This window comes from Labrus bergylta, chromosome 5 (assembly GCF_963930695.1).
Source record: "Labrus bergylta chromosome 5, fLabBer1.1, whole genome shotgun sequence".
Taxonomy (NCBI): Eukaryota; Metazoa; Chordata; class Actinopteri; order Labriformes; family Labridae; genus Labrus; species Labrus bergylta.
This window is the reverse complement of record NC_089199.1, coordinates 25,104,482-25,127,148: the sequence shown is the minus strand read 5'-3', so window position 1 is coordinate 25,127,148 and position 22,667 is coordinate 25,104,482. Positions and strand designations below refer to the sequence as shown.

The 22,667-nt window shown below is 44.2% G+C and overlaps 2 protein-coding genes across 2 annotated transcripts; both read left to right on the top strand.

Moving 5' to 3' along the window:
- Window positions 1–880: 880 nt before the first annotated feature.
- On the top strand, window positions 881–10,480 carry pigu (phosphatidylinositol glycan anchor biosynthesis, class U). Its single transcript, XM_020656439.3, has 12 exons — window positions 881–1,041; window positions 2,813–2,877; window positions 3,448–3,507; window positions 3,644–3,706; window positions 4,276–4,385; window positions 5,176–5,276; window positions 5,461–5,558; window positions 5,646–5,800; window positions 5,888–6,031; window positions 6,119–6,243; window positions 6,854–6,996; window positions 7,912–10,480. The coding sequence occupies exons 1-12, from the start codon at window positions 912–914 to the stop codon at window positions 8,023–8,025; spliced, it is 1,308 nt and encodes a 435-aa protein (XP_020512095.1). The 5' UTR covers window positions 881–911; the 3' UTR covers window positions 8,026–10,480.
- A 1,614-nt stretch (window positions 10,481–12,094) lies between these two features.
- mcm2 (minichromosome maintenance complex component 2) lies at window positions 12,095–21,875 on the top strand. Its single transcript, XM_020656437.3, has 20 exons — window positions 12,095–12,190; window positions 13,295–13,488; window positions 13,571–13,743; window positions 13,841–13,971; window positions 14,068–14,206; window positions 14,448–14,545; window positions 14,742–14,863; window positions 15,554–15,761; window positions 15,837–15,971; window positions 16,633–16,824; window positions 17,107–17,200; window positions 17,959–18,037; window positions 18,140–18,311; window positions 18,398–18,524; window positions 18,618–18,730; window positions 18,955–19,119; window positions 19,623–19,697; window positions 20,751–20,933; window positions 21,016–21,171; window positions 21,269–21,875. The coding sequence occupies exons 1-20, from the start codon at window positions 12,185–12,187 to the stop codon at window positions 21,377–21,379; spliced, it is 2,673 nt and encodes an 890-aa protein (XP_020512093.2). The 5' UTR covers window positions 12,095–12,184; the 3' UTR covers window positions 21,380–21,875.
- Window positions 21,876–22,667: the final 792 nt, after the last annotated feature.

Genomic DNA, 22,667 nt, shown 5'->3' with positions numbered 1-22,667 from the left:
TTTCAATACACTTCACTTTGTTTACTAATTGAATCTTTTATAGTCACCTTCTTGTCACTGCATTTAATCTCATATACCACCTCTTCAATATTAATTCTCTGTTGTTTTATGTTGCATCACTCTATGTACTTTGTATGTGTGAAATGACAATAAAGAGAACTACAGGGGAATACAATTCAGAGTTCATATTTATGACAAGAACTGATGTTTGATGAAAATAATTAACTCATAGACTAGGAAATTATATATTTGCATGAAAAGAATATTTTTCCCTGCGCAGTTTGTGCTCTGAGCAATACGAGAGTGTGTAACATTTAAACAGGCCCTGATTAATTAAAGTTTTTTTTTATGTATTGATGTTAAAAAGCTTCATTTCTACAAACCTCTGCTTCATATTCCTAAACTGCATCACTCAAAAGGTAGACTTATCTATTTAATCAAATAACGGTATAAATGGCGGAAACAGTATGATGCACGGTGTCTAACTTTACAGAGCTCTTTTGTTTTCTGTGTTTTGATCCAACACAGAAAGACTTCCAGGCAGAAACCGTGGTCGGGCTGTTCTTGGTACCTTTTAGTAAAAACGTTAAGAACTTCAGTTTGTCACTGGGGTAAATAATAAAAATAGATTAAAATATATTATGATTATATTTACACTCTATGATTAAAATCAAATAAATGTAGGCTCACAGACTATTGTATGGGCGTTTTTTAAAATGCAGTACTAAAAAATCTAAAAGCCTAACGACAAAAAATAGTCAGACGTTGATCATGTTTTAATTTTCAACTCTAATATCATAAATAATAACAATCATAAATAATAATATTTTCCCTTCCGTTTCGTTCCTTTGTTTAAAAGACTCAGTTTCCCATGATGCACCGTGCGGGGCGGTGAGCGCTTCCTTGTCAAGATGGCGGCTCCCTTGACTCTACTTTTGATTGTAGCTGTTACGATCCGCGCGGCTCTGTACAGATCCAGTCTAGCGGACTTAATATCGGAGCGGGTCGAGGTGGTGTCTCCGTTAACGGCCTGGAAGAGAGGTAAGTCCGGATCCGGGTCTTCTTTGTTCCGTGTTTGTGGTTACATCGCCGCTCCGGTCGCTTCCTGTCCTCGGCTCTGTCATCACGTCAAAAACCGGTTTAGCTACAACAACTGTGCTCGTTACAATAAAAATACAATTACAGATTAATGAAGGTGGATCAAAGCCCTCCGGTGTTTACACTCTGAAGATTTAATTCAGCTTTGATTGTTGTTGATAAAAAAAAGAGGTTCATTGTTCTGTTGATGGCTGCAACAGAACAACACACCGGTCTGATCTACTTTACTCTGTTCTACATTCTACTACAATCTGTTCTACATTCTACTACACTCAGATCTACTATATATGTTCTACTACACTCCGATCTACTATATCTGTTCTACTACACTCAGATCTACTACACTCAGATCTACTATATATGTTCTACTACACTCCGATCTACTATATCTGTTCTACTACAATCAGATCTACTATATCTGTTCTACTACACTCAGATCTACTATATATGTTCTACTACACTCAGATCTACTATATATGTTCTACTACACTCAGATCTACTACACTCAGATCTACTATATATGTTCTACTACACTCAGATCTACTACACTCAGATCTACTATATATGTTCTACTACACTCAGATCTACTATATATGTTCTACTACACTCAGATCTACTATATATGTTCTACTACACTCGTATCTACTATATCTGTTCTACTACACTCAGATCTACTATATATGTTCTACTACACTCAGATCTACTACACTCAGATCTACTATATATGTTCTACTACACTCAGATCTACTACGCTCAGATCTACTTTACTCTGTTCTACATTCTATTACAATCTGTTCTACAAAATAGATCAGACCGCTGTGTTGTTCTGTTGTAGTTCACAGTTTGATCCAGCAGAGGGCGCGCTGTGTAACTTGACCTCTTGACCTCAGTAAATGAAGACGGTAATGTTGTAGAAAAAGCAACAGGGGGCGCTATTCAGGAAGTTCAAACTTACACGAGGGAGACTCGTCTCTCTGCAGACAGCAGCCCCCTGATTGGTGGAGAGACACGGGGTCACTACAAACCTGCAACTCTCCAAGCTGGCCCGCTGATGTTTGTGTGTACCTGGAACGTGTGTGCGCTCTGAACGGGCGTTCTTGTCAGTCGTAGATAATACACTCAAAGCAAGCTGCACTTAACGGGTTTCTGCTGAGCGCCACAGATGTTCAGAGGTAATCAATGTATTGATCAGAGAAAAGCCGGCATGCTGTCCGAGCAGCGATGGAGTCAGAACCCGTGGATAGAATTAGTCCAAATAGAAGAGAAAGACGATGTGGAAGGGGTTAGGATGCTGTGACACGCTCAGGCGCTCAGTCTGTGCAGGATGAACCGGCTGTGAGAGGCGGGCCCTTCATGAATGGTTAATGAGGAAGTGACATCATCAGAAAGACTCTCAGCTGATTGTGTGAGGACACATCGAGGGAGCTGCTCGGTGATCGTGATGTAAAGAAATACATCTTCAGAGAGATCACGTTGACGTCTCTAACGTAGACAAACAGATATGTGGTCGATGTGTTTGTGTCGTTCAGACCGCGTGCAGGACTCACTGTGACCTTTATGACCACCCTCATGTCTCATATGTTTACGTACAGCACGTCACATCCACGTCCCGACGCAGAACGTGTTCTGACATTTTTTAGATTTAGAGACACATCGTAAAAGAAACCAAAGGTGGAAAATAAAACCTCAGCAACGTTTGTTTGTTTGCTTACAGTTGTTGAAGGTTTGGCCCTGCTCGACCTCGGAGTGTCACCGTACTCTGGAGATGTTTTCCACGAGGTGAGACGCACACACACACACACACACACACGCACACACGCACACACGCACACACACATATCAATATGAATGTACTAAGACGGGATGGCGGCTGCAGTTACTGCATGTATTTGATAAAATACACTAGTGGAAGCAACTTCCAAACTCCATTCGATCTGCAGAGTCCCTTTGAACCTTTAAGAAAAAGCTAAAGACCCAGCTCTTTATGAACACCTACGACCTTCATGATGAAGATGATGATGAGTGTCTCTGCTCACTTCCTGTCAGCCCCTCTGCTCACTTCCTGTCAGCACCTCTGCTCACTTCCTGTCAGCACCTCTGCTCACTTCCTGTCAGCACCTGTACTCTGTCTCTGGTCACTGCCTGTCAGCAGCTGTGTGTCGATCAGACTTAAATCTGTTTGTTTTCACTTCCTGTCGTTGTCTCCTCCTCTCTCTCTCCTTGCTCGTGATGTTCTTACTCTCTGATTAAAGCGTCTGATTATTGAAATGAAGAATTCATCATCCTGATTGTTTGAACATGTTTGATTTTTTTCTCCGACCTCAAACGTCCCTTTCCGTCTCTCGTCAGACTCCTCTCATCATTTACCTTTTCCACTTTGTGGTCGACTACGCAGAGATCACGTTCATGGTGAGTGTGTTGCTTCTTACTCACTTGTTCCTTTAACTATAAATCTACCAGAGCACGAGCCTCATGACATGTTAGTTCATTCTGTGGAGGATCTTCAGTCTCTGTAACATCTCCATCTCTGTCTGTGTGTCTGCAGTTAGCCGATGTGATCACTGCTGTGGCGCTCTACATGGCAGTGATGGACTACAACAAACAAGTGGTAAGAAAACACTAGTGCGTGCGTGCGTGCAAACGATGCGTTCAGGTGCTGCTCGGGGGTCCGAGATTCAGAGTGGTGAAGTCTTCAGCGTGTTCTTGTGATTTCAGTTCAGAAAGTCTGAATGTTGTAAAAACAGCAAAGAGAAGAAGATCTGTGAAATGTAAACGTTAAAGGTGAATTAATAAAAAGTGTGTTGACATAAAAAAAAAAAAAAATGCCCCCGATGTACTGACGATTCTGACGTCAAGTCGGGCACCTCATTCTTTTCAGAGTTTCTGAGTTGTAGTTCCGACTTGAGCGGGCTTTCATGTTCATTTTACAAGTCGGAAACTCGTTTTCCCGATGTTTCCGACACCACCTGAATGCAGCATAAGAACAACAACAGAGAAAATCAAACGCACAGACCTGTCCCTGGTAGAACAGCTTTAAAGGCGCATGTTGTCCTGTTAGTAAAGGTTTATTCCATCGCGACAGACGGAGTAGGATTACTGATGAACTTCCTGTTTCTGAGTATTAAATCGTTAAATCTTTAGTTTCCCCTGTGACGTACTCGTTTCTGCTGTTTTCAGTTCAGGAAGCAGAAGTTTGCTCTGGAGGCGGACCGTTACCCCCACGACTGTCTGGAGCTCATCAGGACTCCTAAAGAGATGTACTACATCCCTCTGAAGGTCGCCATGTTGTAAGTTACACACACAACAGTTCAAAGGAAGAATGTGCGACATGTTCCACTTAAATATATCATAAATCCAGTCTATCCTGTGTAAATGTGTCTCTGAGTCCTGACTGTCTACAATGAGTGAGAAGCTCGAGTCCCGCTGGCTGTGTTGTTGTCAGAGCCAGGTTTACATAGACGGGACGGCCGGCTCCTCCCCTTGTGTATAAAAGCTGTTTTAGTCAAGAACTAGAGAGAAGAAGAAGAACATACTCACTGATTATTTGGGTGTTAGTAAGAGTTTTTAGATCACGCTCATTCTGTGTCAGTTTACATGCAATGTGAAGCTACGAGCTAACTAAAGAGCGCTAACATTAGCATGCTAACACAACAAGGCAGGACACAGGTGATTGCAGCTCGAGACGAGGATGATTTTGTCCGTAGTTTGCGCTAAACTCCTTCATGTGAACGCGAGTAGAGGGGGGTTGGAGGTGTGTCTCCGGAGGAGGGCGGAGGCTCCAGTATGGAGGAGGCGTGGCCAAACAGCAGTTTGTTTTGGTTTCATGCTGGAGCTCAAGGGCGACATCTGCTTGATCAAAAAGTCGGCCTGTCCGTTGGGGGCTTAGCAGAGAGAACTCCCATGATTCTCCACCAGCCTCGACATCATCTTTAGTTATTGTTTGATTCATTGAGAGTCCCCTGGTGGTGGAATCTAAACACTGCGCCTTTTAAAAGAAGAAGAAGAGGTCAAATGTGGCAAACGTGTGCTACATGTCTGTGTTGTTTTCATCCCCTGTTTCTTCTTCTTCTCTCTCAGCTACCTGTTGAACCCATTCACCATCCTGTCCTGCGTCGCCAAGTCAACCTGCGGCCTGAACAACGCCGTCATCTCCCTCTTCATTCTCTCCACGATAAAAGGTAAACGCCTAGTGGTTAGTGCATGCGCTCCATGTACAGAGGCATGGTCCTGAAAGCGGCTGACCCTGGTTCGAGTCTGACCTGTGGCCCCTGTCCCCGCATGTCGTATAACACGCTGTAGATGAATTTTAGCGTCTTTGAACACATGCTGTATCTACTTTCTGAACGTGTTTCTGTGTCACAGGAAACGTCTTACTGAGCGCCGTGTTTCTGTCTTTGGCGACGTATCAGTCCATCTATCCTCTGACTCTGTGCGCTCCGGCTCTGCTCTACCTCATGCAGGTAAAGAAGGGTTTTGATTACTCACCTCCACCTGTTCCTCTGTTTTATACTCTGCTCACACGCCTCTCCGTCTTCTCCCCCCGCCAGCGTCAGTACATCCCGGTGAACTTCCGGCGAGCGAGTTTCTGGTGGTTCATGGCTCAGTACGGCTTCATGTACCTGGGCAGCCTCTCCGTCATCGTCTGCCTCTCCTTCTTCCTGCTCGGCTCGTGGGACTACCTGCCGTCTGTCTACGGCTTCATGTCAGTGTCCGACGTGCTCACGGATCTGAGAGCGCCAACGTTTGAATATTAACTGAATATATTTCCTTTCTGTGGTCTCGTCTTCAGTCTCTCCGTGCCCGATCTGACCCCAAACATCGGCCTCTTCTGGTATTTCTTCGCCGAGATGTTCGAACACTTCCGCCTGTTCTTCCTCTGCGTATTCCAGATCAACGTCTTCTTCTACACCATCCCGCTGTCTGTCAAACTCAAGTCAGTCCCCCCCCCCCCCCTCCAACACTCGCTACAGTCTTTGTAATGAATGAAACCTTACCTTTAACATCTTCATGTGTGTTTCAGGGAGCACCCAGTGTTTCTGATCTTCATGCAGTTAGCCGTGATCTCCATCTTTAAGTCATACCCCACAGTGGGAGATATCGCACTCTACATGGCCTTCCTTCCTGTCTGGAGTCACCTGCACAGATGTGAGAGACTAAAAAACACCACATGACAACAATGCAGAAGCCAGTATGTCCTCCTTCTAACTTTAGATTCTGGTCCTGAATGATCTGGATTTGTTTGGACCAGAGAAGATAGGTGGTTTTAAGGCAACCCCACACGGCCGTTTTGGACGCCCCTCGGTTTGCCAGATATGAGAGCAGTTATCAGGTCAACAGGTGTTGCAGCGATGGAAGCGGGCAAGAGAACCAGTTCAGATAGAAGTGATTGTACCCGACCTAAAAAGCCTCTGCATGTTTCTAATAAGCTCCACGAGCAGAAACGTGCTCAAACTAGGATCAATATTGGAGATGCTTTTGAAAAATGGAGAGAGGTTAGAACACAGAAAGGTTTACAGACCGATGCAGAGCTGGCTAAACACTGAAGCTTCTGTGTCCACAGCGCTCTACAATGTTTAGAATTTAGACTGCAGTACCCATTTTAAACACTAGGGGTCAGAGTTACCAACTGCTCCTTTAATAATATAAATTCCAGCTTTAAGATGTCGTGCTGATTTCACCTGCAGGATGTTTCATCACTGAGAGTCTGGCTTTGAGTCTAAACCGTCTCTGTGTCCTGGTTTGTGTCCCTGTTCAGTCCTGAGGAACATCTTCTTGGTGTCCTGCGTCCTGTTGGCGTGCTCTGCTCTGTTTCCCGTCCTCTGGCACCTCTGGATCTACGCCGGCAGCGCCAACTCCAACTTCTACTACGCCATCACGTTGCTCTTCAACGTGGCTCAGGTACAACTAGGTGGACTGGATTCTGGACCGGGGAGAACATGATGATAGTTCAGGATTTGACCGTCTGAAGGAAAGAACGAGTCCAGCAGAGGAGGGAACATAAAATGCCACGCCCAGACAGAAACTGGAGTAATTGTAAAGAGAGCATTAAAGGCTCTGAAGTCTGAAATAGTGAAGATCAGCTGTCAGGTTCAGGGAAAGGCTAACAGGAGAGCAGTAATGAAGAATAAAGTCTGTGCTGTGGTTCTTAGTTTGAGGGGTTATGGAGTGGGGGTAGTAACAGAGCCGAGACTTGAATTTGGACTGCAGTACCCACAAGTTGTCATGGTTACGTATTGCTCCTGTGAATCTAGTTTGCATGTCTTAGAAGGAGAGGGAAGAAGTACTGGTGTAGTACTCAAAATTGGTTTTGGTCTGGAGACCACTTTGTAAAGGTCTCGATCTCAGACTGGGCAGTTCTGGATTTTAAATGAAGACCACCACTGATCGGCTATTTCTCCACTTCATCACTGAGATTAGAAGGAAAACTCCTCTTTCTAGAAGAACATGTCACTTCAATTCATTTGTAGTTTGATTTTTATCGCCCGGTTACAGCAGCTACCTTCCCGGTGTTACGGTCTAACTGAGGGACACGGCCCCTGCACACAAGATGATGATTTTTCAGAGATAGTTATGGTCATGGTCTCGTCCTGTCTTGGTCTTTACTCAGTCTTGATACCTAAATGTCTCGGTTATTGTGGTCTTGACTACAACTCTAGGAAGTATAAACATGTTAAACCCCGCCCTTTCTGATGCCCACAAATAAAGTTCCATAATTCCCCTTTAATTAAATAATTTTTATTAATGAAATAACTTAAATTTTGTCTTTTTAATCTCTCAGAGATTCATCCGTGTTTTCATATTTCTTCTCTTCAGATTCTGCTGGTGTCGGATTATTTCTACGCCTTCTTGAGGCGGGAGCATCATCTCACCTACGGACTGTACCTGAAGAGGAAAGACGGCTCAGAGGCCACGCTGGTCCTGAAATAAAACGCCTGCTCTACCACACACACACACACACACACACACACACACACACACACACACACACACACACACACACACACACACACACACACACCTGTCTGACAGTCGGAGCAGAAACAAACAGCTGGAGGTCTGACGTATCCTCAAAGGGATCAAACACAGACTGAGGAGGGTCAAAGACCTTCAGAGACACATCGGGACGTGCGTATCCGATACGACGACTTACGCAAACCGTGAGTCACAACACGACAGACACCTGCAGAGCCGGGACGCAGACATGTGCTCTCGTTTTACGGGGATTCTTTTGAAGCCTTTTTCCTCCTGACAGACTCTCTAGCAGACGTTGGCCTTGCTCACTGGAAAGCTCCGCCCCCTCACACACTTTCATCATGTTGTTTTATGTTTGTGTTGAAGCTGATTTATAAAAGACGGGACTGAGAGGGAAGTCATGTTTTATGGTTCTTATGGAAGCCTAAAGATGCTTGTTTGTCTCACCACTTCCTGCTGAGTTTTCAGTCTGCTCCTGAATGGAGGAATCCCAGATTATCTGTGTTTAATCTCAGATGATGTTTATAAACTCAGACATCGTCCTGACGAGTGGAAGCTTCAGGTGCCTGAAAACACTCAAACACTGACAGAGACAACAGTGAATGTGTTTAAAAAACTAACGTCCAGGATGTGTGGAGAGGAAGATAGTGAAAAATTCTGATACTTTTAGGTACTACGTGTTTTTCTCTATGCTAAACTAAGCTAACTAGCTTCTTCCTGGGCTACATATTTAACATAGAAACATAAAGTGGTTTAATCTTCTCATCTTTGTTTCTGCTATAACAAGCATAACTACCCAAAACTTTGACTTCAACTTGAAAACTAATGATTTATAATGTTTGGACCGAGCCAGGCTAGCTGTTTCTCCTGTTTCCAGTCTATATGCTAAGCTAAGCTAAGCTAACTAGCTTCTTACTGGGCTACATATTTACCGTAGAAACATAAAAATGGTCTCCACCTTCTCGTCTTTCTTTTTGGTTGGACTGGAAAACAAACGATGGAATTTATAATATTTAGACTGAGCCAAGCTAGCAGTTTGATGCTATAATGTATGCTAAGCTAAGAAGCTGCTGCATGTACATTCAAATTTTGACTGATGAGATATCAGTCAACCATTTGGAGACAGATGTTTTTCCCAAAGACGGCCAATGAACAATGTGACACAAAAAGCAGCAATAACACGTCCTGATTCAACACTAACCATGCTACATGCTAACAGGATACAGTTTTAGCTTTAGCCTAACAAGAAACCTCAACACCCTTTTTTTGCTTTACAGTAAATATTAAAATACATAATTGATTAAAAATGTCTTTCTATAAGGGATATGAGAATGTTTTGTTCTCTTGGCCGTTTTGGACGCCCCTCAGTTTGCCAGATATGAGAGCAGTTATCAGGTCAACAGGTGTTGCAGCGATGGAAGCGAGCAAGAGAACTGGTTCAGATAGAAGTGATTGTACCCGACCTAAAAAGCCTCTGCATGTTTCTAATAAGCTCCACGAGCAGAAACGTGCTCAAACTAGGATCAATATTGGAGATGCTTTCGAAAAATGGAGAGAGGTTAGAACACAGAAAGGTTTACAGACCGATGCAGAGCTGGCTAAACACTGAAGCTTCAGTGTTCACCACATGGTTAACCTGCATGAGCATCAACTCTAGAGAGGGGGGGGGGGACAGCTCTCTACTGTTTAGAATGTGGACTACAGTACCCATCTTCAACACTAGGGGGTCACAGTTACAGATTGCTCCTTTAAGTTTTTATTTCGTTCTTAATTTTTGCCTTAAACTGCCTCCCAAATGTTGCGACTCTCATATGAAGATTAATGAATCCTTTTGTTATGATATGAAGTCTACAGATGAATGTTTTTGTTCCTCTGAAGATTTGAGCGAAAAAAACTAATGTCTGAATTAAAGAGCCAAACGTTCATTAAAGTGTAAAACTGGGAATAGAAGAACTATCAGACATCTTTATTCGGTTTAAGTTTATTTTCAAACTTAATCCATGATTTTTTCACACGGTTTCCATTTGAACCATTTGTGATATTTATTTATTTGCAGCACTAAATACTTTTCAGAGAGTTTTTGTTTCTGTTATTTTTTAAATCTTTATTTGTGGGGGAGAAGAAGCTCTTCTGTTCTCTTTTGATATGTCTGTACATATTTCAGGTGTTTGGTTTGAAAGGGCTGACGTGATATTTAATGAATGAGTGAACATGTTCTACATCATGATGATTAAACTTCAGGTGTTCATTATTTCTGTCTGTTTGTAAGATTTCATCGACAAATATCTTCTATTAAAACACAAGACCTGACAGGAAATCCTGCAGAGATTCTGAAGTCCCAAAAGGTTTTTAAAAAAGGATCTTGTGTGCACAAACATCTTTGAAAAATAAATTCACTAACACACACTCATCGCCTTCAGAAAATTGGACCCGTTCATGTTTTATCCTTTGCTTCCTTGACTTCCTCTCTCAGTGTTCAGGACCTGACGTCAACTACACTTAATCAACACACACAGACATGTATACACAAAAAACGAATTTATTCTCATTACGAACATGTAAACAGAAAAACGTACACTGAAGAAAACTGGAGCATACCAACTCCATACACGCTCAAAGCTAAACGTAAACATTGCTGCAGATGTTCAGAACAAACACAAACATCCGTACGCTGCAGGAGGTTACACACATTTGTGTCACTTCTATTTATATTATTCGTGACACCTAGCTCTTATTCTTCACTTAAAAATACATTTTCATGAGAGCAAGGTTTTTATTTTTTTACTTTTTGGGGCTCCGTAGAATCCGTCCAGAAACCAGGATTACAATGAAGTGGTTTTAAAATATTTGTTTTTTAATTCATTCATTTCCTAATAAACAGCTTTAACTTGTCAAATGTTTTTATTTAATTTAAAAGATGAGTTTACTTCAGATGCTGTGACACTTTTTCCAAAGGCAGTTGTTATGAACTCAAGCGGAGTTGAAAGCGTCGCAGATTTTCCCGGGAAAAAAATACTACGTCACATTCCCCGCCCCCCTGCGCCAACGAAGGAACGCGACATGCAGGTGCGTTTGTTTTTCCTACCTGCACCGCTCAGTTCAATCAAAAGAGCTTTATCGGTATGGGAAACATTATTATATTTACATAAAGAAAGTATTAATTATAAAAAACTTTATATTTGGGATTAAGAAACGGAGCTGCAAAACATTCTAATGTACAAATGAATGTGTTTTTAACTTAAAAATACAAAATAAAACAGTGAATTGGTTCTCAATATAAAGTACGGAAGCCCTAAGCGGACACACAGCTATTTTACTCGGTTTTTCCGTGGTGATGGGAACAATTAGGTTGTTTTGTTGAGATCTCATTATCATGAAATGCCATTATTGCTGCAGAATATCACAAGTTTCCTCGTGATATTTAATTCAGCTTCTTTTCACGGGATGAAACTCGTGTTATCTCGGGGAAACCAGCATTGTTATCAACAGATAAAAGAAACGACATCTTTGGAAAACCACAGAAATGAACTTGTTATCATCTGAAAACGGAATTAAATAAATGTTTTGACACATGACTGCTAATAATAAACAGATGACAATGGAAAAGTTGGATTTAAAGTTTTATAACAAGATAATTAAACATTAAAATTATAAATATTCTTTATCACGAAAAGTCAAAAAATATAAAATGTTAAAAGTTGTTTTCCATCTTGTGTCGACTCCAGTTTGTGGTAATTTCACCACTTTCACTCTTTGTTTCAGCCGCCACATTGTTTTACAAGTTGGATTTAAAGTTTTATAACAAAATAATTAAACATTAAAATTATAAATATTCTTTATCACGAAAAGTTTAAAAATATAAAAACATCGATGTCTCCGCTGCAGAAAGTGAACGAGCTCAGCTGTTCATCAAATCAAACACGCTTCCCCTAAAACCCCGCCTCCTTATAAACAACCGACCAATCGAGAGGCATAACGTCACTGACGGGTTTTGAATATTCATCACTTTTCGCGGGCTTTCAGCGTCACGTGGTCCTTTCGCGGGAAAAGAGAGTTGAGGCAGGAAGGAGAAGAACGTTTCTTCACGAGCGGCGGACAGAGACAGAACACAACAATGGCGGTGAGTGAAAACAGCCAAAAAACGCGATAAAATGTCGGATTCTCGGGTTTAATGTTTCTGCTGAAGGAGGGAGAAGTTAAATAAAGTTTATTTTATCATTTAGTTTAAGTTTCTTACTGTTTTTATTAGTTTGACATCAGTCAGAAACACAACAATGACGGACAGGAGCAGAGTCAGAATCAGAATAAAGTGGAATAAAGACTCATTTTAACTCTTTTTTTTTTAATGATTAATCGTGATATATTTCTAAAACAGTCATGTTTGCACTAAATAAGTTTATATGATCATTAATAATCAGATGTATTGGAACTGTTTCTGTCCTGCCATGTGGCTCTGGAGCTGTTTGTCACTAAATGTAAAATATTCAACAGATTAAGATCGTGAAAGTAAAATCTAACAAACTGAAGAAAGAGTTTAAAACACTGAACACCTGTTGTGTCTTTGTTTGAACATCTGGTCCTGCTGTCTGCACAGTTTTATACATCATAATATTCTGCACTAATTCATCATAATATCTCATCTTTAAGCTTCATTTTAATATTTCTGACCATCAGGAAGTTTCTGTCTTGTATAAATGGTTTTAATGGTTTTTCACCACATGGCCTGAAGTCTGTCTCTGGTAGGGCTGTACATCTTCACCGATCTCGCTCACCTGTCAGATGCATCCTCTGTTTTTTTTATATCACAGCACATGGCTACTTCATTGAAGACGAGCAGTCAGATAATCGACAGTATGATTTCAGGAAGTAAAAATCTCGTTCATTTTCTTCATGGTGGATTTGATTATTCGTCATGATGTCATAACCATCACAGGTAGATTGACCACGAGCTACCTGAGTGTGAAACGATGGTTTATGTTCCTGTAGGAGACACAAGTTCGTCTGATATCCACCTTTAAGAACAACACGGTTTATTCACAATATCGGGTAGAAGAACTACACTACTCACGGTCATAGTGTCACAGCGACGTCTCTGATTGGTGGAGCTGGCTGTTACCATGGCAATGTTTCCCGCCCCCTCTGTACCGATAGTTTCGCTAGCTAGTTAGTTAGCCAACACAGAATGTAAATAACCTTGTCATTTTTTGATTCTTGTTTTGTACAGGATTCCTCCGAGTCGTTCCACATGGCCACCAGCCCAAGCCGAGCCTCCAGGAGGGGAGACATGACCTCCAGCCCTGGACGAGACTTGCCCCCATTCGAGGACGAGTCTGAGGGTCTGCTGGGGGATGTGACGCTGCCCGGGGAGGAGGAGGAGGACGGAGACGGAGAGGAGCTGATCGGTGACGGGATGGAGAGGTGAGGACGGTGGCGGGATTTAATCTGAAGGTTTGATTTTGGATGTGTTTGGGATGTGTCACTCTCTCGTCTCTGTGCTCAGGGATTACCGAGCCATCCCGGCCCTGGATCAGTATGAGGCCGAGGGTCTGGACCTGGACGATGAAGATCTGTCGGAGCTGTCGCCTGGCGCTCGAGCCGCCGCTGAGGAGGCGATGAGTAGGAGAGACAGGGAGCAGGGAGTGAGCGGGAGGCTGAGGAGAGGACTGCTCTACGGTGAGGAGGAGGAGGATTCAGACCATCGCTCCACATTTAATTGTAAATATTTATGTAAAGGAGGGTTAATAACGAGTCCTGTCTGAACGTGTTTCAGACAGCGAAGACGAGGATGACGAGCGCCCGGCAGCTCGGCGAAGGCGATTGGCCGAGCGTGCAGCAGAGGGCGTGGCTGACGGAGAGGAAGAGGAGATGATTGAGAGCATCGAGAACCTGGAGGACATGAAGGTTTGAGAAGCTGCTGTTGGATTCATGAACGTCCTGAGAAGCGTTAACGGGGTGGCCGTGGTCGGGTTCTGACTGTGTTTCTCTCTCGCCCTGCAGGGTCACACGGTGAGGGAGTGGGTGTCCATGGCGGCTCCACGACTCGAGATCTACAACCGCTTCAAGAACTTCCTGCGGACGCACGTCGACGAGAACGGACACAACGTGTTCAAGGAGAAGATCAGCGACATGTGCAAAGGTAGAGGACCTGGAGGGTGTCGTGGTTACACTGATTCATAACGATGTGTTCGTGTGGTCGCGATACTGTTTGACGCCACACGTGTAGATCTTTTGGTTAATAATCTCTGCGGCGAGTTCTGGATCTACCTCGTGGTCTCCTCCACGTCTAAAATGCAGCTTCAGATCTCGTCGTTAATCAAATAAGAGAAACGTGTGTGTGTGTTTTCTGGTTGTTGATGCTTCCTGTGTGTCTCCTGCAGAGAATAAGGAGAGTCTGGTCGTGAACTACGAGGACCTCGCAGCCAGAGAACACGTCCTCGCCTACTTCCTGCCCGAGGCTCCGACCGAGATGCTGAAGGTGAGAACAGCGCTGATGCTTCCCGCCAAACCTCCATGAGTCAGCAGTCCAATAAACACCCGAGGCGTTCCCCTTCTTGTTGCTCTTGTGTGGTCGTTTGTGTGACACTTCGATGCTCCTCTCTCGGCCACGACTCCCCCGTCCAAGATATCAGATATCATAATAAACCCTCAACCTTGTGTCTGCCCTTCATCAGGTCTTCGATGAAGCAGCTAAAGAAGTCGTTCTCGCCATGTACCCGAAATACGACCGCATTGCTCATGAGATCCACGTCCGCATCTGCAACCTGCCGCTGGTGGAGGAGATCCGCTCGCTCAGGTGAGACGAACTCAAACTGCAGGAGGTTAAAAAAATAATATCTTTTGTTGCATTGCTCGAAAAGAGAAAAACTGCAGAAACAGCTCTCTCTGGTTTCACAGTTCAAACAAACCGTTAGAGAAGCGTGGACGGCGGTAGGGGGGACGCCACAAGGCGAGTTTCAGGGACTTAAGGAAGCAGCCTGAAGATTCAATTTTTATCTTCAACAACACCTGGTGTTACCTGAAGACTTTATAATGAGAGTAACTGGTGTTTATTGCTGCTGCAACTTGCTGCCAATTTCCAGAGTCTGTGCGTTCTGCGTTCTGTCAGCGACCATGGTCCTGCTCCGTCAGGCGGCGTGCGCCCTCCCCCACCTGGTCCGTTTTTAGAGTGCAGTCATGAGCAGCTGTACTCACAAGATCCAACGAGACCTAAAGAAGAAATGCTTTCATTTGTTTTTAGATCTTTTTGTAGTTTTTTGGGGAATATGAATGAAAGTTAGTTCCCGTGGTTACAGCGGGAGTTCAAACAAACGCTGCGTGATGCGTTCCCCCTGAGAGCAGAGGCGCCGTCTGGATCTGTGCGAGCAGATGAGGTGTTTAATGATGCATGGTGTGTAGATCCTGAAGTCCCGTCAGAGTGTTTCACTACAAACAAACCAACAAACAGAGTAGAAATAGTGACGTTGTTTCTCCTCGTCGTCTGCAGGCAGCTCCACCTCAACCAGCTGATCCGGACCAGCGGCGTGGTGAGCAGCTGCACCGGCGTGATGCCTCAGCTCGGGATGGTCAAGTACAACTGTAACAAGTGTAACTTTGTGCTCGGGCCGTTCTTCCAGTCCCAGAACCAGGAGGTGAAACCGGGCTCCTGTCCAGAGTGTCAGTCCTTCGGACCCTTTGAGATCAACATGGAGGAGGTGAGAGCGTCTCGCCTTTTAACCCGACTTTGTGATGAGAATACCAATCGTTAACCAATCATGTTCCTCCTGCAGACTGTGTACCAAAACTACCAGCGAATCAGCCTCCAGGAGAGCCCCGGTAAGGTCGCCGCGGGCCGCCTGCCTCGCTCCAAGGACGCCATCCTGCTGGCCGACCTGGTGGACAGCTGCAAGCCCGGAGACGAGATCGTGAGTTCAGCACAGATCAACAGTTGTTAACCTTTAATTCTCAGGCATCAGTTTAATAAACTACCCTCTTAAGTCACTCAGGACAAAAATGTCCACTTCCAAAAAACTGCTATAAGAATAGAACAGATTAATATTTATTTTGTATAAATCTCTTAAACAACTCCAGCCCTGCTCAAAACTATCAAATATTGAATAATTATCAGAAATTTAAATCATGTAATCAAACTGGTATTTAAAGGGTTAAATTCCTGATAATTCTTCAATATTTGATAGTTTTGAGCAGGGCTGAAGTTGTCTAAGAGATTTATACAAAATAAATATTAATCTGTTCTATTTTTATAGCAGTTTTTTTAAATTGGACATTTTCGCCCTCCAATGTCCAAACAGGGGACTACATTTTAAATCTGATGCTACACAAAAACTAATAATGCATTAAAGTCAATATTTTGGATAATCTTTGACATATCCAAGACTGATTTAAAAAAATAAATAAAAAAATTCCCCAGCCACCAAATATTTGTTATATGGAAAATAACTAATTATTGTGTTTTCTTTTATAAATAACAACAGTGACATCAAACTGGCATTTAAAGGGTTAAATTTGTGACGCATGAGGGTTAAGGTTTTTAAATTCTTAACCTGTGTTTTGATGTTCCCCCAGGAGCTGACGGGAATCTACCACAACAACTACGACGGCTCCCTGAACATGGCCAACGGCTTCCCCGTGTTCGCCACCGTCATCCTGGCCAATCACATCACCTGCAGGGACGAGGGCGTGGCCGTCGCCGAGTTGACCGACGAAGACATCAAAGCCATCGTCGCCCTGTCCAAAGACGAACGCATCGGAGAGAGGGTGAGCAGACTTTAGCGCCGCCCTCTGTGGTTATTCGCTCTTTAGGCGCGGCGTGAGGAGCAGCAGAGTCCTCCATATGACTCTATAATGAGAATATGTGTCTTTCTATCAACGCTACGTGTAGTTGAACAGAATCTCAATGTGAACTTAAGAGTGGAGAAGAACATACCAGAGAACAGGAAACATAATGCAGCAGGTTCATTAGAGCACGGAGATGGTAGAGATGGCGTGCAGATAGTCTATGGTCGTGCAGCTCATCGCGTCTTTCTTTCGTCTCCTCAGATTTTCGCCAGCATGGCTCCGTCCATCTACGGCCACGAGGACATCAAGCGAGCGCTCGCTCTGTGTCTGTTTGGAGGAATGCCCAAAAATCCAGGTACGGGTTCTTTTTGTTATCGACCTGAAACGTCTGGGTGTCCTCCTGCTCACTCTGCTGCACACTCACTGCTCTCTCTCTGTCTCTATCTTTCTCTCTCTCTCTCACACCCTCTCTTTCTCTCTCTCTTTCTTTCTCTCCCTCTCTTTCTCTCTCTCTCACACTCTCACACTCTCTTTCTCCCTTTCTCTCTCCCTCTCTCTCACACTCTTTCTCTCTCACACTCTCTTTCTCTCCCTCTCTCTCTCCCTCTCTCTCTCTCTCCCCCTCTCTTTCTCTCTCTCTCTCTCTCCCTCTCTCCCTCTCTCTCTTTCTCTCTCTCTCACATTCTCTTGCTCTCTCCCTCTCTCTCTTTCTCTCCCTCTCTCTCTCTTTCTCTCTTTCTCTCTTTCTCTCTCCCTCTCTCTCTCCCTCTCTCCCCCTCTCTTTCTCTCTCTCTCTCACTCTCCCTCTCTCTCTTTCTCTCTCTACCTCTCTGTCTCTTTCTCTCTCTCTCACATTCTCTCGCTCTCTCCCTCTCTCTCTTTCTCTCCCTCTCTCTCTCTTTCTCTCTTTCTCTCTCCCTCTCTCTCTCCCTCTCTCTCTCTCCCCCTCTCTTTCTCTCTCTCACTCTCCCTCTCTCTTTCTCTCTCTACCTCTCTGTCTCTTTCTCTCTCTCTCACATTCTCTCGCTCTCTCCCTCTCTCTCTTTCTCTCCCTCTCTCTCTCTTTCTCTCTTTCTCTCTCACTCTCTCACATTCTCTCTCTCTCTCTTGCAGGCGGGAAACACAAGGTGAGAGGAGACATCAACGTGCTGCTGTGTGGAGACCCGGGAACCGCCAAGTCCCAGTTCCTCAAGTACGTATCGGCGCCCGGTGCAAAAACATCCATCAGAAGAGAAACACTCGACTTTCTTTTTAAAGCGAGCAGCTTGAAGTATTGATTGGTTCTTCTCTGCAGGTACGTGGAGAAGGTGGCGAGCCGGGCCGTGTTCACCACGGGTCAGGGAGCGTCCGCCGTGGGTCTGACCGCCTACGTGCAGAGACACCCGGTCAGCAGAGAGTGGACGCTGGAGGCCGGAGCGCTCGTACTCGCCGACCGTGGAGTGTGTCTGATTGACGAGTTCGATAAGGTCAGCTGACGAGATCTCCTTTTTACTGTTTCTGATCCGTTTGATGATTTTCTCTCGTATTGAACGATTTTTTGTTCCTCGTGCAGATGAACGACGCAGACCGGACGAGCATCCACGAGGCGATGGAGCAGCAGAGCATCTCCATCTCTAAAGCCGGCATCGTCACCTCGCTGCAGGCCCGGTGTACGGTCATCGCCGCCTCCAACCCCATCGGTAAGAAACATGCCATGTGACGCTCGAGCTGTGGACAATTTTGTCTGCCGCGTGGGCTCAACCCATTTGTGTGTTTTTCTTTCCGTCCTGCAGGCGGCAGGTATGACCCCTCCCTCACCTTTGCTGAGAACGTCGACCTGACGGAGCCGATCGTGTCCCGTTTTGACGTCCTGTGTGTCGTCAGGGACACTGTGGACCCCGTGCAGGTACACACACACACACACACACACACACACACACACACACACACACACACACACACACACACACACACACACACACCTGCAGTCCAGTGCTCATGTTTTTTTTAATTGCATAATTGCCGTCTCTTCGTTAACCGCCACATTTTAGTTTTGTAAACGTCTGTCAGACTGTCACTGATTTGACGCTCTCCCTCCCTCCTGGCTCCTGATTGGCTCTTTCCCACCAGGACGAGATGTTGGCTCGCTTCGTGGTCGGCTCCCACATCAAGCATCACCCTAGCAACAAGGAAGGGGGCGTGGCCTTAGAGGATGTGGTCCTGCCCAACACGTCTGACGTGCCACCGATCCCCCAGGAGCTCCTGAGGAAGTACATCATCTACGCCAAAGAGCGGGTACGGACACACCATAACCCTCGGAGCAATCGTAACATGATGACCTGTTTCTGTCAGCGTCCAGTTTTGTAATCTGTGTCGTGATGGACGCCATCTTCTCGCTGGCTGCAAAAACAAATCTGCATACAGGAACCAATGAAATCATGTGATACTGAGCGCCTAAATTAGTGTCTAAGTGTTTTAATTCACATTGCAGCACGGCGTCACAGAAGGCAAGAGGGAAGGCGTGTGAGCACACACACACACTCACACACACACACACACACACACTCACACAGCGCTGTGCAGCCTCACCCGCTCGTTCCCCCCCGTGACGCCCACTGTTAAAACCTCTGATGGCGGATCATAGGTGGAATAACTTCATCCCGAAATTCAACAACTGCACGCCATGCGTCTCATGGCCATCAGTGTTTCAGCTCCTTTAAATGGCGGTCTGTGAGCGGCGATTGTTTTTTGATCCAGCTGGTGTTGACTCTACATTGTTACTCCTCGTCTCTCTGCAGGTTCATCCCAAATTGAACCAGATGGATCAGGACAAAGTGGCTCGGATCTACAGCGAGCTGCGCAAAGAGTCCATGGTGAGAAATCTGAGGAACCTCCTACTGGCGCCCAAACGCTCCTCACGTGTTCAGGAAACGTTTCTGATTAACCCTCATGTATCACTATGGACAGTTTTGTCCATTTGGGCAAAAGTTTCCTGTGGCCATCATTTTGTCTGTGTTAGTGCATATGGCACACATTTCTGTAAGAAAGACTCTCTTGACAAAGTTTGGAATGCACATTTTAATTTCTTTAATAGATCAATAGAACACTGAAACATTTTCACTACCCTCTTAAGTCATTAAGGACAAAAATGTCCACTTACAAAAAACTGCTATACAAATAGAACAATAGATATTTTTTTCTACTTTTTTTTGCATAAATCTCTTAAACAACTTCAGCCGTGCTCAAAACTACAAAATATTGAATAATTATCAGGAATTTAACACTTTAAATGCCAGTTTGATTACTTGATGTCACTGTTGTTATTTATGAAAAAAAACACAAAAATTAGTTATTTTCCATATAACAAATATGTATACGTTGGTGGCTGGGGGATTTTTTTAAAATCGGTCTTGGATATGTCAAAGATTATCAAAAATATTGACTTTAATGCATTGTTAGTTTTTGTATAGCATCAGATTTAAAATGTAGTTCCCTGTTTGGACATTAGAGGGCGAAAATGTCCATTTCCTAAAAACTGCTTTAAAAATAGAACAGATTCATATTTCTACTTTTTCTTTGCGTAAATCTCTTAAACAACTCCAGCTCTGCTCGAAAATATCAAATATTGAGTAATTATCAGGAATTTAACCCTTTAAATGCCAGTTTGATTACTTGATTCTGGCATTTAAAGGGTTAAATCCTGGATAATTATTCAATATTTGGCAGTTTTGGGCTGAAGTTGTTCAAGAGATTTACGCAAAAAAAAGTATAAAAAACTATCTATTCTATTTGTATAGCAGTTTTTTGGAAGTGGACATTTTTGTCCTTAATGACTTACGAGGTTAGTAAATTAAACTGATGCCTGAGGGTTAAAGAGAAACATCACGCGTCTGTTTGGACTAAAGTGATGCTTCTGTCTCCTGCAGGCGACCGGCAGCATCCCCATCACGGTGCGTCACATCGAGTCCATGATCCGGATGGCGGAGGCTCACGCTAAGATCCACCTGAGGGACTACGTGGTGGAGGACGACGTGAACATGGCGATCCGGGTGATGCTGGAGAGCTTCATCGACACGCAGAAGTTCAGCGTGATGAGGAGCATGAGGAAGGTGAGACGGCTTCTCTTTTTAAACATTCAGTCGGGTTCTTCAATCATCTCGTGGCTCTAACGTCGGTGTTTGTCGCGTGCAGACGTTCGCCCGTTACCTGGCCTTCCGCAGAGACAACAACGAGCTGCTGCTGTTCATCCTGAAGCAGCTGGTCAACGAGCAGGTCGCCTACCAGAGGAACAGATATGGCGTCCAGAACGACAGCATCGAGATCCCAGAGAAGGACCTGCAGGACAAGGTGAGCGCTAACGAGCTGATGTTTATCATCGGCTTTATTATTGTTGATCGTTGAGAAGTTTCTAATCCTCCTCCTCCTCCTCTTCCTCTTCCTCCAGGCGAGACAGATCAACATCCACAACCTGACGGCGTTCTACGACAGCGACCTCTTCAGTTCCAACAAGTTCAGCCACGATGGGAAGAAGAAACTGATCCTGCAGCAGTTCTGAGAGCTCCGCCTCCTCCTCCTCTCTTCTTCCTCCTCCTCTCTTCTTCCTCCTCCTCTTCTTCCTCGCTCTGTAAAGTAGCGCTTCCTGAAGTCTGTCGGCGCCCGGCGTGGTTTGTTCAAAGCAGCAGCGGTTTAGAGGAAGATCGTCCTCTGATGACCATCGTCTGTGGAGACGTTCAAGGGATTAAAACATGCTCGTTAACGTTAGCGTTGATGAAATGAAGAGGGAACTTTTGATAGAAACGGAGCTGATGAAGACTGAGACTCTGATGTGACAGAAGGAGAAACTCGATTGTAAATAGATGTACATGTTTGTGTCGATGCTGTTGAAGAAACACATCGTCTTGTTTCTGTTTCCTACTGTTCAGATAAATTCAGATTCTAGTTTCCTGCTTCGAACTCGAACTGAAGCTTTGTGTACAATAAAAATAAATGTTGTCTCTAATGTGGGAGATAAACCTGATGGTTGTTTTGATATTAAAAACGTGGATTTGTTACGACGTGTTGTGTCCTTTTGTCTCCTGTCAGTTTGGTTTACAGCAGTCGTTCCTGACCTTTGACCCCACTTTGACTTCACATGGCCCCACACGACCTAAACACAGACCGCATCATGTCAGACTTTTCTCTTGTGCTGCATTTAAAACTTTCTTCTTAGAGCATGTTGAGACTTTTCTGTTTATTATTGAGGACAGGAAGAGAGACGGGGAGGATGTTTTGCACGATGGACAGAGACGGCAGGGTTTCCCTTTTTGGCGTTTGTAAATGTTGATGGACTGAAGGGTAGTGGTCAGTGCGCCCACTCCATGTATAGATGCTGTAGTCCTCCAAACAAGCGGCCTGGGCTCGAATCAGACCTGTGGCTCCTTTCCTGCATGTTCTCTCTATCCATGATATCTGACTATCCACAGTCCCACCTCTAAAACAAAAGCATAAAAGCCCCAAGTAATGAAAAATGTGTTAAAAGAAGTTGCTGTGTAAAAACACTAATTAACATTATTTATTATTTACATAAACTGTGTGCCATTTATTGCACCAGAAACGTCCGAATGCTTATATTTAATCTGTATTTCATCAGCTATTGCTACTATGGATTCACACAGGTTAACAATGATAACTGTAGCATGTAGCTGACAGCACTTTTGTGTCCAAACAACAATTAAACGGAATGATTGAATTTTTCATTTCACCTCGCCACAAAAACTGTAAAAGTGTGCACTTATAAGTGGAAAATGAATGAGAGCTAGTTTGCTCAAAAAAAGTTTTAAAAACAAGTTCGGGATATGTTTCCG

Excerpts from the sequence above, each read along its gene's own strand:
- pigu (XM_020656439.3), top strand. The coding sequence starts at position 912 with ATGGCGGCTCCCTTGACTCTACTTTTGATTGTAGCTGTTACGATCCGC. Across the intron at positions 2,878-3,447 it reads CTGGAGATGTTTTCCACGAG|ACTCCTCTCATCATTTACCT; the intron begins GTGAGACGCACA and ends GTCTCTCGTCAG. Across the intron at positions 6,997-7,911 it reads TGCTCTTCAACGTGGCTCAG|ATTCTGCTGGTGTCGGATTA; the intron begins GTACAACTAGGT and ends TCTTCTCTTCAG.
- mcm2 (XM_020656437.3), top strand. Across the intron at positions 14,546-14,741 it reads CTCCGACCGAGATGCTGAAG|GTCTTCGATGAAGCAGCTAA; the intron begins GTGAGAACAGCG and ends GCCCTTCATCAG. Across the intron at positions 18,731-18,954 it reads ACACTGTGGACCCCGTGCAG|GACGAGATGTTGGCTCGCTT; the intron begins GTACACACACAC and ends CTTTCCCACCAG.